At 35.5% G+C, this 18,604-nt stretch overlaps 1 protein-coding gene across 2 annotated transcripts in view; it reads right to left on the bottom strand.

Moving 5' to 3' along the window:
• RALGPS2 (Ral GEF with PH domain and SH3 binding motif 2) overlaps positions 1–18,604 on the bottom strand; it is a 152,924-nt gene that overhangs the window by 67,399 nt on the left and 66,921 nt on the right. For both annotated transcript variants that reach the window (XM_028092060.2, XM_028092059.2), the window contains exon 8: positions 7,692–7,818. In XM_028092060.2, the coding sequence (XP_027947861.1) occupies positions 7,692–7,818 (127 nt within the window). The remainder of the gene's footprint in view (positions 1–7,691; positions 7,819–18,604) is intronic.

Raw genomic sequence — 18,604 nt, forward strand, 5'->3', positions numbered from 1 at the left:
CCATCAATGTCTAGGAAACTTGGCATCTCTGACACAGACTTTAAAAAAACTTAAGATTTTGAATAATGCCAGTATTAGACAATGCCTTGAAATTCAGTAGGTATCTACAAATAAACTTATCCTCAGGCTCCAAGCCTGGTAGAGTATAACAAGCAAATTTTCAGTCTAGTGCTCACTTGACTCTATTGAGTCATGATATGAGAATGCTAATTCTTCTAGTGTTATATTTCTTAGGACTCCTACTGGTAATAATATAATAAGTGTATAAAAACTTCTGAAATTATGAAAATGTTCAAAATTACTTATAAACCTGTACTAATATGATTTTTATATACTTAATAAATTAAAGATTATACCCTAACAAAATTATAGTCTTTTTAGTGTCTATGAAAGATAACCAAGTTAGAAAAGCATGATTCGACTTACAATGCCCAAGTCCACTCCCCCTCCTTCCCTAAAGCCATTAAAAACAAGTTCACTTTTCAATTTTATCAGTGGAGGTAACAGTTATTAAGCTGTAATTCTATAGATAATTATAGGAAAGACTGACAAATGAACTCAAAATTTTAATTTCAATATAGATTCCCAAAATATTAATATTATTCCCTAATACTTTCTTTGAACTATAAATGTAATAGTTATAATCCATATCTTTATAGCAAGTCAATTTAACCTCCCTTGTCTCAGTTTCTTCACTATTAAAATATGAATAATAATAGTATCACTTACCTTATAAAATTGTTAAGAATTAGATAATTTATGTAAAACAGAGTTGGGTATACAGGATTAAGTGCTGAATAAATGTCAGTTACTAAGATTTTTACTATTCTTCTCCTGTTAGGTTTGCTCAAAAAATTACAAAATGTTTTTACTGAAAGATCAACAAGCAGAAATGCCACTGGCAAAGCAGCTGGAACGGGCGGGGGAGGGGGGGAAGAGTCTGACTCTGTTTATGATTAAAATGCAGATCCGTCTAGTTGCTACACATTATTTATTTTTTTAAAAGATTTTATTTATTTATTTTTAAGGTAAAAGCTCTTAAAGAAAGACTATGAACAGGGTAAAGAAATTAATGCAACCCTAGCCCCAGCCTTTTTATGTCACAAGTCCTCAAGTGATCTACAGTAAACTTCAGAAAATTACCATTAAAGAATGTTCAAGGAATTTTAGATATATAAAAAAGAATGAGGGCAAAAAGGATATAAGTGAGGTAATGGAAAATGCAGATGTAATTCTGGCTAAAGAAAAAGCTAGGGCCAGCTGCCATTTGGTCAGAGCTCATTCTCGGGGTTCAAAAGAAAGTGACTGAACATGCTTTATTGCTGTTTTAGAATACAATATATAATCTAGTGAGAAGAAGAAGGTAAAGTACTCCATGGTGTATATTATCTACAAATCAAACCAAAGAAAGGAAAAGGGAATAAAAGTCTTAAAATACCAAAAGCCAGTGATATTTTTTGACCATTAGACATTTGTGAGACCCAGTGTCGGAGCCTTTTATATGTTTAAGCAAGTAAAACTCTACCTAAAGGAGAAGAGGAAAACTCATTAATTTCCACAGAGCTGCAGACAGCTTTGGATTTTGTCAAAATTATCTGAATAAAAATGTGGATAAAAACCTAGTATTTTTGAAAAGTATTTGTACACAGGTTAGTAGAAATTTCTAAAACTAAAGTAAAATAGGGATGCCTGGATGGCTCAGTTGGCTAGGCGTCTGCCTTCAACTCAGGTCACGATCCCAGGGTCCTGGGACTGAGTCCCACATCAGGCTCCCTGCTCAGTGGGGAGCCTGCTTCTCCCTCTCCCTCTGGTGCTCCCCCTGCTTGTGCACACGTGCGCTTTCTCTCTTTCTCTCTGTCAAATAAATAAATAAATAAAATCTTTAAAAAATAAAGTAAAATAAAGAACTGTATCCTACTAAGAGATCAAGATAGGTTAAAACTACTGAAAAATAAAAGAGGATCAGATAAAATCAGAAGATCGTTTAGGCATGCTTTCTTTAAACATTTCATTCGGTGTGATGAGGACACCACTTAACAAAGCCTGGCAATGAAATGTACTACTTCCACAACACAGGAGAGAGAAGAGATTATTCACAAGGTAATGATGTCAATCTGAGCCTCTGGTATTAAAGAGATATTAAGTTCCATAAGGGCAGGGACAAAGTCCGTTTTGTGGCAGCAACCACACTGCTGACCAGATACTTGTTGGGCAGCTCATATACCAAAAGAAAACTGGGGTGGGTAGGAGGAAGCTGATGTATACAAAACTGCCTCATTAATAAATCTATTGTATTTAAAACAATAAAGTTACTGGAGCAATGAGAAGAACCAGAAAGGGATCATTAATTAATTCAACCAATAAATCATAAGTGCCTACTTTTGTTCTAGATGCTAAGGATAAAACCTTGAACCAAGAGATAAGAGCTTACACTCTGCCAAGGGAGAGAAAGATGAATGAAACATCAAAGTGGAAATAAAATGGTGCTTTCCAGAATCAAGAATGGAGGGGACACTATATTACAGAAGACTATAAGGACAGCTTTTCTTTTCTCAAAAAAAAAAAAAAAAAAAAAAAAAAGGCCAATCATGAATATCTAACAAATCAAAAATTAAAGTGTGTGTGTGGGGGGGGAGGGAGTCTCTTATAAGAGTGAGAGGAGTTACACCTAGACACATCAAAACAATGTACGCATGTACTACAGAAAGGCAGGAGATTTTACAGAAACTTCTGTACTTCTACTTGATCAAAAGCAATAAAAAAAACTACAATAATTATTTATTTCTGTTGTTTTTAAAATATGCTTTCTTTCCCAGAAAACATCCTAAGCTTGTTAAGCTACTGCTTTTTCCCAAACTACCTGAATAAAGTAGAAACGAGGCTAGGATATGCACACGAAAGAATATTTACGTTTCATACAACTATTATTTTTATTTTTGCACAACATTCTATTCTTCTCTCTCCAGCAAAGCAAAACTTCCCACACCAAATTCTTCAATAAGCCCCTTAAGATTTTTCTCCAATGACAAGAACAAATGACTGCTGTTAATAATTTTCAGATTTAAAGCAATAATCTCATATTAAACAATTTTTTCCTTGAGATTTGCCAAACTATTCCTCTCCAGAAATACTGCATCCTTATTCTAAGAATTTTTCACTATATTGTCCAGGCTGACTAATTTTTACCTTGAATGCAAACCAACAGAAGAGACAATTTTTCAAGGGACGATAAGTTGAAAGCCAAGAAAACATTTTTACTTCTTATAATTTAATCCACATTGAATTGTAGATAAATTTGGCAGTATCAAATTAAGAGTTTTGTCAGCATATAAACTGCCACCTCCTTTTTAAAGCTTCTCTAAGAATGGCTGGTTTTGGTCATAATGCTTAGAAGCAAAAACACCCTAAGTTTGGATTCTATCTCTCATGTTAACAAACAGGTGATCTGCCTTCACCTTTTCTCTGTGCACCATAGATTCTTTCTGTTGATATACTCTTTCCATAAGAACCTTTGCACCATAAGGGATAAAAGGTGGCATTATGCAATTTCTGTATACTGAGGAGAGAGAGTTAAATAGAAGCTACCAGTATGCATAACAAATACCATCTTTCCAACATCTTCAGGGCAGGTTCTGTCCTATCCAACAGCATCTTGTAAATGTTGACATTTGTGGCAACTGCACTAGTTTCCTAAGAGTGGGAAAGGATTCCGAAAACAAAACAACTTAAATATAAAAATCACAGTCCTCATTAATTTTAAATTAGAATAAAATATGAAAAAAGCAAATATTAACAGGACATAAACTGTTGTTTAGTCTTCATTCTTTAAAACACTTCAGTATTAAAGATCAGGACCTTTATTTCCTTTTCTAAAAGATACATAATTGTGGAATTTGAGAAAAACAAACCAGCTGCGTAAGAAATTAAATCAAGCAGTCAAAAAGTTGTATAAATTGAATATGCCTCACATTTTCTTAGAAAAAGCATGTATGTTTTGGAAGATGGAATACATTTAATCTCAAGGTTTGCTGTACAACAAAACTGTCACTACATTAAAAGGATTATTTTCATGATGGAAACAAACTGAGTCATAATAACTTATCTAACAAACATTAAGTTTTCCTTTCTCCGGTCTACCAAAAGTTTCTATTGCCAAATGTTCCACAATTATCTCACAATCTCAGATGCTTATTTACAAACTGGCACTGGGATGAACTATTACATGAAGACTACCAACATATAAAATTATGTAGATGCTGGAGTATGTTCTCTATTTTAACTTCAGTTCTTTGCCATTTTTTCCCCTTTCGGTTTCTAATTCTCGGATAACTCTCAGAAACATGAATCTCATTCCATTGGGCAACATGAGAATTAGAAGAGAATTCCAGTAAAAAACCCAGGTTTTCAGTGTGGTAGAGTGGTACAGATAATACTACACCATGCTCACTGGAGGACTAAGTGAGGAGATTAAGACAGGTTTAGAGGAAGGAGGAAGGATGACGAAGTTACTTCTAGACACGCTGAATTAAGAGTTACCTACAGATATTTCATCCAATTGGTATTTGATATCTAAAATGTTACTAGGCACTGGGAATTGCTAGACAGCTGGATATACCGGAACTGCTAGGCTAGATTTGGGATTGAACTGGGTGAATTATGGAAGAAGTCTGAATGAGACCACTCCAGAGAGTACAGCATAAGTAAAAGCAGTGGACTGAGACTTGAGAAGAACAGATGTAAACAAAAATGCAGAGAAACAGGACTTAATAAAACAAAAGCCAGAAAGTAAAGGTAAACCAAGAGAATGGTGCTACTCCTAGAAAATTTCAAGAGAACAAGTAACTACCATAAACCTCACAAAATTGATATGAAGCTTGAGAAATACCTACCAAACATTTTTTTTTTTTTAAAGATTTTCTTTCTTTATTTGACAGAGAGCGACACAGCGAGAGAGGGAACACAGTGAGGGAGGAGGAGAAGCAGGCTTCCCGCTGAGCAGGGAGCCTGATGTGGGGCTCAATCCCAGGACCCTGGGATCATGACCTGAGCCCAAGGCAGATGCTTAACGACTGAGCCACCCAGGTGCCCCCTATCAAACATTTCAAATAGGAAATCAATGGTGGCCTTACTGGGAACATTTCTATGACTGAAGAGGGAGACAACCGCATGCTGAGCAAAAGAAAACAGTAAGAAAAGGAGAAAGGAATAGGGTACTTTTTTTATTAGCTTAGGTAAATAGTGAGAAGGAAGAGTCTGGGGCATGAGAACATATAAAATGAAAGTGAACTGAAGAGAGAAGGAGTCAGTCATTGGGGACCAAACTGAAGATACAGGAAAGATAATGGTTCTAATATTTTCTCCAAATCAACTTCTGCACCTCAATATTTGCCTCATTTGCTTTAACTAACAGGAATAATCACTGTGTTTGTTTCAGGTACCAAGGCTGGGAGAAAATAGGTATACTCTCTAATAGACAACAACCTTTCCAGATTCCACTGAACTCCAATCATGCTGGTGGTTTCCTCCCCTTCTCTCTCTTTCTTCTCTACATACATGACAGGGCAAATATGTATGCACACGTAAAGACAACTTCAAATCCTGTACTGAAGTCTCTGCTGTGGAAAAATGTAAAGCAGACTCCTGAACTAGACATCATGGCACCAAGATTTATATTCATTTGCTCATTTTCAACAAAAAAGAACCTTTATTTCCTTTTCTAAAAGATACATAACTGTGGAATTTGAGAAAAACATTTCCACGAGAAACAAATATGATCATAGAATCAGTTTTGGAATGAGAATTTAACAGACACAACTGGAAAGACTTCAGAATGCAGATCAGTCAGTAACTTGGTCTTAGGACTGGAAGTCAAGCCTTCCACCTTCTGGACCTTAATTTTCTAAATTATAAGTGAATAGAAGAAATCACCATGGTTCCATCCAGCCTAAAGAAGAACATGATTCTGGTCCTTTGTGTGCTATTTCCAGGTAAGGAGAACCAAGGCTCAAAGAAGACAATTCAATGACTTGAAAAGTTAATACAGAAGAGCCATTCTGGAATTGAGGGTTGCTGATTCTCAGTCTAATGTTCTTTAAGTTATAAAAAGTTTATGTTCTTACCGAGTATGAAGATATTGATGATTTTTTAAAAATCCTCTATTCTTCCGGGTGCCTGGGTGGCTCAGTTGGTTAAGCCACTGCCTTCGGCTCAGGTCATGATCCCAGGCTCCTGGGATCGAGTCCTGCATCGGGCTCCCTGCTCAGCAGGGAGTCTGCTTCTCCCTCTGACCCTACCCCCTCTCATGCTTTCTGTATCTCATTCTCTCTCTCAAATAAATAAATAAAATATTTTTTAAAAAATCCTCTATTCTTCCTCACCCCCAATGACATTTTCAAGAATGGGCACAGCCAAGGCCACGGTGGAAAGTTGAGCACATACAGAAAGTCTCTCCTAACATCTAGCTTACAGCCTCTCTGATGGAGTCATGTGTACTATGGCCCTGTACTGTTTATCAAAGAAACGACACAGTATTCTGCTTTGTAGTGGCCATTACCCATGCTGTGCTTGGGATATTCTGCCTTCAACCAGAATGCACAACATTCCCTATTTTCACTGGAATCCTATGATATTCTACTTCTAGTGAGTTCAACTCTTCTCTGAAAAACTAAGGCTGATGCTCTAATGCACCTGAATGAAAGTATTCTCAGTTGCCTGTCTCTACTTTGTCTTCTAGTCATTGGTATCATAAAGACCTCAAAGACGACACTGGAGACATTTAAACAAATAACAGATTTTTCAATTACATACAAAAATAGTTACTGTAAAATCCAGTGTGAGTAATTACATGAAGACAATGGAGATAGAGGACAAAAAGGGTTATTAGAAAGAAACAACTCTATCATCTGATTACTCTCTGCACAGGATCAAACCAATTTATCTTAATATATGCTAGGCAATGATATGAGTACTTTCTGTATTTAAACTTACATGCACATTTTAAAATGGGCGGTTTGAGACTTCATTCAAACACCTAACAAAGCATTATATTCCTTTTTTGTTGAAAATAAACTTATACTGTATTTGGTTAAACACTTCTTGGAATTTATAAACACTGTAAAATATATAATAAGGAAATAAAGTCAGTGAAATGATATATAAAGTACACATTTGGCTGTCTCAACACTTAGCTAAATTTTCACAGCTAAGTAACTTACACCATCCAGGAAAACAATACCAACATTCATTGAGACTACTTTTCATAATTCACCCTAAGAGATATGCCAACTATATAAAATAATAGGAACTCATGATATTGAAAATTCAATAAATCTTTTGATCAATTTCTTTAGTTAATGTTAAATGTTTTTGTGGCATTAAACCTCATTGCACACTATTTCACTCTTTAAAAGCATTACTAAAAGAGCTAAAACATATTATTTTTCCACTGTCCATCTTTAAGAAAAAATGATAGTCTATGAAAAACCTTGAGGGCAAAAGGCTAATTTAATATGAAAATACATTCCAGGTAACAAGGTAACATATTTCTTTACTCAATTTTTTAAACCTAACAATCTTGCAGTAATTTCGTTAAAGGATATACACACTTTTAAAATATCTTGGATTTTATATAAATTACTGATTAATCAAGACAAAACAACTGGGCATAATGAACACACAGTGACATTACTCACCTAAATAGGGAATGCAAGGCGTCATCTTTAAGCTACTTATATAGTCTCTTAGTCTTTTGTAATTATCTTCTTTACTCATTACATATTCTAATTTTTCAAAGGTAGTTTTGTCTTTTCGACTTAGTAACTAAAAAACAAACAGAAAAGTCTAAGTTATTCCGAAATTCCATTTTATTATAGCAAAGACTTGAAGCTATATTTACTACAAATTTAAATTTCAAAGTTATACCTTCTTCAATTATACTTCACTAGTGTATAAATAAAACAAAATCAGACATGTCTATTAAGATAATAACCCCAAGGGTGCCCGGGTGGCACAGTCAGTTAAGCGACCAGCTCTTGGTTTTGGCTCAGGTCATGATCTCAGCACCATGATTGAGCCCTGCATCGGGCTCTGTGCTCGGCGCAGAGTCTGCTTGAGATTCTCTCTTCCTATCCCTCTGCCCCTCTCACTCGTGCTATCTCTAAAAATAAATCCACATTTTATAAAATATCCTTTGTTGTACATAAAATCATTAACTAAGGAGTAAATGATAATAGTTTCTCGTCTTCACTATTTTATTTTAAAATTTTTTAAAAGATTTTTTATTAATTTGTCAGAGAGAGAAAGAGAGAGCACAAGCAGGGGGAGCAGCAGAAAGAGGGAGAAGCAGGCTCCCCGCTGAGCAAGGAGCCCAATGCAAGACTCGATCCGATCCCAGGACCCTAGGATCATGACCTGAGCCGAAGCAGACGCTTAACCAACTGAGCCACCCAGGTGTCCCTCATCTTCACTATTTTAAATAGTTGAACAATTTTTGTCGATCATTTTCCTAACTTAAAATAACCACATATTCATATCCAGCTCAAATGTCCAAATATTTTAATACACTGTCCCCTGCCTCCCCAAAGATAAAGATCATTCTTGCATAATCATTAAGAGATAAATACTGAATTTTGTGGTTTCAGTAACAATTCTTCTTGGCTAGTCCTAACAATAACCATAAAACTGTGATTCACATTTTTGGATTTTTAACAAGACATTTTTTCTTTGATCCTGTTCATCAGTGCTATATCACATACAGTTGAACAATCAACTGAAATTGTTTTAGAAAGCTTAAGGGGTAGATTTGCAGTGAGTGTCCTTTGAGGAAAATGAAGACAATCAAGGGGAATAAAAGAAAAGTAAGGTCAATTACCCAAAACAGTATTAACTATGTGTTATTTCTTGCGTTATTGATTTCAGCCATTCTGACAGGTGTGAGTGATACTTCATTGTGGTTTTGATGTGCATCTCCCCAGTGATCAGTGATGTTGAGCAACTTTTCATGTTGGCCATCTGTAGGTCTTCTTTGGAAAAAGGTCTATTCAGGTCCTCTGCCCATTTTTAAACTGGATTTTTTTTGGTGTTGAGTTGTGTAATTTCTTTATATATTTTGGATATTAACCCCTTCTCGGATATATCGTTTAAAAATATATTCTTCCATTCAACAGGCTTTTTATTTTGTTGATGGTTTCCTTTGCTGTACAGAAACCTTTTATTTTGGTATAGTCCAAAAAGTTTAATTTTGTTTGTTTCCCTTGCCAAGGAGACATATCTAGAAAAATGGTCCTGGGGCGCCTGGGTGGCTCAGTTGGTTAAGCAACTGCCTTCGGCTCAGGTCATGATCCTGGAGTCCTGGGATCGAGTCCCACATCGGGTTCCCTGCTCAGCAGGGAGTCTGCTTCTCCCTCTGACCCTCTTCCCTCTCATGCTGTCTCTCATTCTCTCTCAAATAAATAAATAAAATCTTTAAAAAAAATAGAAAAATGGTCCTACAGCTGATGCAAAAGAAATTACTGCCTATATTTTCTTCTAGGAATTTTATGGTTTCAGGTCTCACATTTAATCCATTTTGAGTTTATTTTTGTGTATGGTGGAAGAAAGCGGTACAATTTCGTTCTTTTACAGGTAGCTGTCTGGTTTTCCCAACACCATTTGTTGAAGAGACTGTCTTTTTCCCATCGTATATTCTTGCCTCCTCTTAGACTAATTGACTATACAAGCATAGGTTTATTTCTGGACCCTATTCTGTTTCATTGATCTATGTGCCTATTTTTGTGCCAGTAACATATGTTTTGATTACTACAGCTTTGTAGTATAACTTGAAATCTGGGATTGTGATGCCTCCAGCTTTGTTGTTCTTTTTTAAGAATGGTTTGACTATTTGGGGTCTTTTATGGTTCCATACAAATTTTTGGATTATTTGTTCTGGTTCTGGTAAAAATGTTATTGGTATTTTGTGTTGGCAAGGATGTGGAGAAAAAGGAGTCCTCATGCACTGTTGGTGGGAATGCAAACTGGTGCAGCCACTGTGGAACACGGTATGAAAGTTCCTCAAAAAATTAAAAATCAAATTACTGTATGATCCAGTAATTCCACTACTGGCCATTTAACCAATGAAAATGAACAAAACTAATTTGAAAAGATATATGCACTCCTTAAACATGTTTATTGCAGCATTATTTACAGTAGCTGAGTATGGAAGCAACCCAAGTGTTCCTTGACAGATGAAGGGGTAAAGATGTGATATATACAGATATACAATGGCATATTACTCAGTCATAAAAAAGAATGAGATCTGGACATCTGCAACAGCATAGATGGACCTAGAGTGTATAATGCTAAGTGAAGTAAGTCAAATAAGAGAAAGACAAGTATCATATGATTTCACTCATGTGTGGAATTTAAGAAACAAATGAACAAAGAAAGAAAGAGACCAAAACAAACCAACAAAAACCCTAAAAAACAACACCAGACTCTTAAATATAGAGAACAAACTGGTGGTTGCTAGGGGAGATGGGGGGGAATGGATGAAATAGAGGGAATTAAGAGAACACTTATCTTGATGAGCACTGAGAAAAGTACAGAATTGTTGAATCACTGTATTGTACATCTGAAACTAATATAACACTGTATGTTAATTATACTTGAATTAAAAAAGGATATTTAAAAAAATATTAATTAAAAAATTCAGAAAATATGTTTTTAAGTATTTCAAAGACACTGGAAAAAAGCATTTTTTTCTTTAAACATATAAAGTTACTATTTCATTATGATGTAACAAACTTCACTTTATGTCATAAAATGTTATTTTTTTAACACACAAAATACACCCACCTATGAAATGCTCATCTAATTCTATGAGGTTAACAGAAAATCTGAAGATTAATTTAGAGATGAGACAGAGATTCAAAGTTGATCACAGGATTAGCAAGAAGCAGAACATACTAATACTCTCTCAGTCATCCACCCACAAAGGCACAGGTCCCTGTTTTTCAGTGTCTCAGTCTGGTTCTGGAGATAAGGAATATTCTCATGCCAAATCCACTACTCTTTATATATAGTATTACAAATAGTGCAACTGGGATTCATGTTGGAATTTATTTTTTCATGGGCTCCAAGATGCAGATTATTTTCAGATAATCTTTATCAGAAAAATGTCTGACCAGTATTCCTCCCTCTTTAAAACAAAAGATTTTAAGGAGTCTTGTTTTAATATTTTAGGTAGTCCATGGTCTAAAACAGCAGTTGTGTATGGTGATTAACATAACAATAAAAAATAAAAAAAAAATAAAACAGCAGTTGCATAATCTTTTGCTTGGCCCAGCTTCAACATACTTACTAGCATTTTCAGTATCAGGTACAAATCTCTGCTGCTACCTGGAAGTCCAACAATCCCTTTCTCTCCCACCTAACAGAGTATTTGGATATGGAAAATACAGTGATGTGACATAGCAGGGGTAACAATAAACCTCTTCTTTTTTTCTTAATTGTTCAAAAACTTTGGTACAATATCAGGAGAAACACAACTGATTTTGCCACATCTGAAACACAAAACTGCAGTAAAGAACTACATGGTCTAATATGTGTAAAAAGGGACACCTGGGTGGCTCAGTTGGTTAAGTGTCTGCCTTTGGCTCAGGTCATGAGGTTCTGGGATCGAGCCCTGCGTTGGGCTCCCTGCTCGGTGGGGAGTCTGCTTCTCCCTCTCCCTCAGCCCCTGCCCCCTACTCACGCTCTCTGTTGTGCTCTCTTTCTCAAATAAATAAAATCTTAAAAAAAATACTATGTATAAAAATAACTTACATTTTGGAATTTTCACAATAATCAATAACCAGATTAAAAGGATTCAGTCTGGTGTGGGATAGCAGAGACTTGTTTCAGGAAGACTATTTACAGGAAGAGTATGGACAAAAGAATTAATTAGATGTTAAAATAAGGTGTTTCCAATGATAGCTCAGAAACTCACCCAAAGCCCATGTACCAAAGCTATTATCTAAGAAGTCCTGATTTTCTTTTTCTCCTTTTCAAATCTTTTTCTGATGTTCCTAATGTTATCCCTACGATGTTACTTCACTATACTCTTCCCTCCAAAAAAGGGGAAAACAAAGTGGTTCACGAAGTTCCAACTCTGCATGTTTTAGGCACCACACTCTTCCTCTGGCTAAGAGCGAGACAACCAGGGGCAAAGCTCTTCACATGTTCACCGGTGCATGAATGTGGGAACTCCAAATGTTCCTGGCCAGATCTCTACACCATATTACCATAACAATCTACTTTGGGAAAATTTGGATGAATCCCTGTTCATATCAGTCACCATATGAAATACAAGATTCCCAGATCACCCCACATCACCTTGATTTGTATCCCCATACAATATGTACAAATGTGTTCATTTGCATAAATAAGTTATTTATCTTGAACCTTGGATGCAGATTAATTATAATCTTTTGTTCATGACACTCAATTATCATTAGTCCCTGATACGGCTTTCTTGTTAAATTGATTTATTCTTAAATTTTGTGACAAATACACATGCATTAATTTTCCTACCTAAGAACCATACACCAATAATACATCTACATATGTGCTCCTTTCATATCCAATTCCCTTGACTTTTTTTTTTTAAGATTTTATTTATTTTTTGAGAAAGAGAGAGAGAGCACAAGCGGGGGTGGGGGGGAGCCGGATGTGGGGCTCAATCCCACGACCCTGAGCCAAAGGCAAATGCTTAACTGAGCCACTAGGCACCCCACCCTCCTTGACTCTCTTTAAGTGTCCAGTAATCTCCCTCCCAAATGTTGTGTTTATCATTCTCTTAAATTTTATTTGATTTTTGACTAAAGAATATCATACTATTTTTAATCTTTGGCTTTATTCATTCAATGTTCTGACACTGAAGTTTCACCCATAATGTTGTATGTGGCTGTAGTTCACTCATTTTCACTGCTTCCCTATATATGTCTTCTTCTCTGAAGTACTATCATAATGCCTACTTTTCTATTTTTCTTATTTTTTCTTTTTGCTTTGTAAAATATATATGTATGTATATATGTGTGTATATATATGTATATTCTAGATGTAAATTCTTGATCAGTTACAACTGCTTCATGTTATCTTGCCCCAACATTCTGGGGCTTCTTTTCAATTTTCTTTAAAATATCTTTTGATGAACAGAAATTCTTACTTTAATGTGGTAAAATTTTTTCATCTTTTCTTTCATTGTTTGAGGTTTTTGTATCTTATCTGAAATACCCTTACAGATTCCAAGTTGGAATCTATTCATACCAAGCCAGAGACATATTAAGCTATTTTTCTCTTCTAAAAGCTTCCCAATTTTTCATTTCACATAAGTCTTTAATTCATCTAACAATGACTTTTGAGGCTTAATTTCATTTTTTTCCCCAAACTGATAACTAATTTCCCAGCTCCAATTAATAAACAGCCCCTCATTTCTCCACTGATTTACAATGCCACACTGTCACATAACAGAGTTCTATAAAATCAATTATCTAGTTTTGGGTTCTTTATTCTGTTCCCCTGTCTACATGGACATGTCTACACCTGCACTAACTGTACATTACCTAAATAATACAATACATCTTGATACCTGTCAGGGAAAGTGTCCAAGGCTCCAACCCCATTTTCTTCTTCAGAAATAATTTGGCCATCCTGACCCTTTACATTTCCATGTAAATTTTATAAGCAATCTTGTCCCAGACTGGGACTCTGATTCAAGGTGCATATAATCTCTACAGACATTTGGGGAGAACTGGCATCTTTAAACTTTCCTATCCATGACTAAGGGATATTGTTCCATCTATTTAGTTCTTCTTTAATGACTTCCTGTAAAGTTTTATAGTTCTCTGCATGTAAGTCTTACATATATTTAAGGGTTGGTATTACAAATACATGGCAAAGAAAAAGAGAACCCAGCCCTCAGCCTTGGAAAAAACAAAACAAAACACCTGTAAGGAAGAAGCTAATCAGCTAAATCACCTATCATGGTCCTACTCTGGACCACTCACTCTGGGGATGGGCAATGTTTCATGGACTATACTTGGTCAGGTTTAAACCAAAGGCAAATTAAAGTATTCTGAGACCACTACTTAGGGGGTGAAAAAAAAGTCTTGCTTATATTATTCCATTTATTATTTGCTATTATAGTTCTTTTATTGATATTGTAAATGGTGTCCTTTCAAGTGATATTTTCAAATTGCTTCAAATACAATTGATTTTGTGTATCGTTTGTATATTCAGTCACCTTAATAAACCCTGTTTTTTTTAAATTGTGGTAAAGTATACACAACATTCACCATTTTAACCATTTTCAAGTGTACACTTTAGTGGAATTCAAACAACCATCACCACCAACCATGCATGGATAGAACTCTTTTCATCTTCCCAAACTGAAACTCCACACCCACTGTACAATAACTCCTATTCCCCCCTCCTTTTGGCCCCTAGCAACCATCTTCTATTTTCTGTCTCTATGAATCTGACTACTCTTGGTACCTCATATAAACAGAAACATACAGTATCTGTCCTTTTATGTCTGGCTAATTTCACCTAGTATAACGTCTTCAAGATTCATCCATGGTGTAACATGTCAGAATTTCATTCCTTTTTAATGCTAAATAATATTCCACTCTATGTGTATACATTTTGTATATCCATTCATCTGCTGATGGATGTTTAGACCGTTTACACCTTTCCAACTGTACCTTCTGGGTCTCATGACCCATCCTCTGCATAAGTCCCATCCTTAACCTTTTCTTTAAGCCTTCTCTTTCTTTTTTTGTAACATGAGCCTAGATTTGCGTTGGGGGCAATCCTGGCTCCTTGCTCTTCACAATTCTTTCCTCTCTACCATCCTCCAGCTTCTACTAAGTTCAAGCACTAGATCAATACTGTCTGATCGAATTCTGTGTGATGAAAATGATCTATGTCTGTGCTGCCCAACACAATGACCACTAGCCACACATGACTACTGAGTACTAGCAACATGGCTAGTATGAATGAGGAACTAAATTTTAAATTTAATTAGAATGATTTAAATTTAATACCCACATGTGGTTAGTGGCTACCATACTGGACAAGAGAACACTAGATCATAACACTTATGTTTCTGTCATTAATAGAGCTACTAGTCATTTTTCCCGTTATATCTTAAAGGTGTTGGTAGTTGGAGAAAGAGTCCAAAAACCAACATTATTTTCATATCTTGGTGACTGTTACCTTCACATAGATGATACTCTTACTACCCTGGTATCTCAGTTCCTTGACTTCTCTTCCATTCAGTGATCTTACCTTTTACCACTCTCAGTCTCTACTCCCTTGGTTATCCTGAATCCAGTAAGTACTGACTGCACCAGAATTTCCAATCCAGTTACCAATACTATTTTTTCACTCTTCCTTCTCTCTCTCTCTCTTTTACTTGGTTAAATTCCTTACCTATCACTAAAACAACTTGTACATTTACCCACTTTATCTCTTGTGCTATCCCTGACCCCTCTATGGTACAAACAAGCCTTAAAAAATTCCAACACTGATTAAATACAATTCTCATCATTACTCCAGGCTTATGCTGAGCACCTGCACCTGGTTAGAGAATACATGACTTTGCTGACTGGTTGCACCTTAAATTCATGACCAAAAATCTCAATCATAAGGCTTACCATACCAAACCTACCCTATTTCCCTAGTTAATTCATTCTCACACTCTTCTAAGACGACTTTCATCTGTTCTTCTTTCTTCAAACCTCTAACACCTCTCCCCCATCACTCTTAAATAATGACTCTGCTTTACATGTCTTAAGAAACAAACATCAGAAGAATTTCTACAGAATCTCATCAACCCATCTACCAACTTATCTGCATCTATAACCAAATGCATCCCCTTCTCTACTGTTAACATGGATAAACTGTTCCTGCTCCATTATAGTACTGGATCAAATCCCTCCTGTCTGGTCAAGGGTATTGCTAGAGTAACTTCTTGCTCTACCATTTTTCTTTCTATTAGGTCATTGCACCAGCATACTGACATACTGTCATGGCTCTCATTTCCAAAAACAAAACAAAATGCCACAAATCTTTTGTCTTACAGTCCCCTCTAGCTGACAGATTTCTCTACAGCACCTCAACCCCGCCCTTTACAACAAAATTCCTCAAATGCATTCTCTGTACTTGCTCTCCCATTTTTTTCTCCACATTCTCTCAAATCCAATCAGTTTTCACTCCACCACTATACTGAAACCACTCTTGGCAAGGTTGCCAATCCTCTCCAACTGCCATAGCCAATAGCCCTCTCAAAGTTCTCACGTAATTCAATTTATTAGCATCATCTGACACAGGTGATCCCTCTTTCTTGAAACACTTTCATTACCTGACTGTGGAAAACTCCCACTGTGATATTTCCTTTGTTGATTCCTCATTTTTCCAATCTCTAAATCTTGGAGGCTTCCAGGACTCTTTATCTGTACTTACGACTCAGGTGATCCTATCCAATCTCATGTTTTAAATACTATGTTTATGCTGATGATAAAAAAAAAAAATACATCTCTAGCTCCAACTCCTCCCTTAAACTTACACACCTAACTCTGACCTTACAGTTGCACATGGATATTTATCAGCCAACTCAAACTTGGTATGTGTAAAAGAGAACCTCTCTGCCCCACCACCAACACACTCCTTCCCTATAGTATCCCCAGAATATCAGTAAATAGCATCTCCCTTATCTGATTTGATGTGACCTCTCTGGACTCACCTTCTACCATCAACTACTCCATAGCTTATTCCACTCTGTCAGTACCGACCACCCTGCTATTCTTTGAAGGTTATCAGGGCCTTTGTACTGGCTATCACCTCTGCTTAAAATTCTCTTCTCCTGGATTTCCACACAAATGTTTCTCTCAGGTCTTCCAGCTCTCTACCCAACTGTCACTTAGCAGAGAGATTCTCTTACCATATACAGTTAACAATATGGGTTTGAACTATGTGGGTCCACTTACACGTGAAGTTTTTACAGTGCAGTACTGTAAATGCATAGTCTCTTCCTTATGATCTTCTTAGTAACATTTTCTTTTCTCTATCTTACTTTATTGTAAGAATACAGTATATGATATACGTAACATACAAAACATGTGTTAATCGACTTTATGTAATTGGTAAGACTTCCAAGTCAACAGTTGGCTATTAGTACAGTCTGGAGGGAGTCAAGTTTTATGTGGATTTTTGACTACGCAGGGGGGTTGGCATCCCTAATCCCTGTGTTGTTCAAGGTTGATTGTACTATATAAAATACTTCCCTGTTTTCTCTTCTATCCCATTTAATCTGCTTTATTTTTCTTCAGAGCATTCATCACCATTTATGATATATCATTTATTTATTTACAGCTTATCTTTTCCCAGTAGAATGTTAGCTGCAGAAGAATGGGACTTTATATCATTTACTGCTGTATGCCAAGCAATTAGTGCCTGGCTCAGTACAGACTGTTTTAAAATTTAATATAATTTAATATTTAATAAACACTAAAGATTTTATTCAGATTAATAATGAAACTGTTACTAAATAAAAAATTCTTTTCCATGCAAATACATGAGGGAGACAACAAAAATATCTTCAAGAAAAATAAAAATTAACTTGAGGGAAATGTACCTCCTTTCTAAACCACAATATAAATCAGAGTATAATTCTTTTCCCTAAAACTTCAAAGATGGAATTCATTACTGTATATTTATAATCATTTCCATTCACCAGTGAAATTCAAATTTTAGGAAAAGAGAGAAAGGCCATCTTATAAAAAGGAAATTTTTTAAAGTAAGAAAACCCTTCACCCAGGTGCTTCTAAAATGCAAATAAAATATAAAGAGGATCATAAGCTCTTCCGTATTAATGTCTTTCTTCTAATACAGAAAATCACCCTGGTTTTCATGAGAAACATCTGTCTCTTCAGATACTATGAAAAGTAAAAGCAATACTAGGCTAATTAAAAACAGTTATACTTTAGCTAGAGAAAAAAGAAGCTTTTAAAAGTCATCTCTTTATCACAGGACCCCAAGAATATAGTAATCCTTTGTATAAAATGTAATAAACAAAATCATTCCTCCTTAACACCAAAGAATACTATTAAATAAGAACAGATTTAATCGGATATAAAATTTTTCTTATATAAAATCTAAATGAAAAATACCTAGAAGGCTTGAGGCCAGTACCACGTCACTCAAATATGGAAGTACATAGATTTGCAGAAGTCAAAATTCACATCCTGACTGACCTTGTCAAAGTGATAGAACCAAATACAATTGACATATATCGTAATGTGCAGCAACACTGCATAATCCCATGTTAACTACCCAATTTTTCATTATTCCTGAGGGGAAAAAAAAATCTAAGTTTACTGACTAAAAGATAATGAAAATATAAGTAACTAAATATTCTTTGAAAGTTGCAATTTAGATGTTCTCCTTGAACTTTCCAAAAGCTTAATCTTTACAAGATTAAATGCAAAAAAAACTGCATTAAATGCAAAAATAAAAATTACACTTCCCCATCAGTAAACATGAAATGCTATGATGTCAAAGATGCTTACACAGATTCTACAAAAATGAT

Source organism: Eumetopias jubatus, unplaced genomic scaffold, assembly GCF_037043125.1.
Source record: "Eumetopias jubatus isolate StellerSeaLion01/CBP00866 unplaced genomic scaffold, mEumJub1_p1.0 scaffold_12, whole genome shotgun sequence".
Lineage (NCBI taxonomy): Eukaryota > Metazoa > Chordata > Mammalia > Carnivora > Otariidae > Eumetopias > Eumetopias jubatus.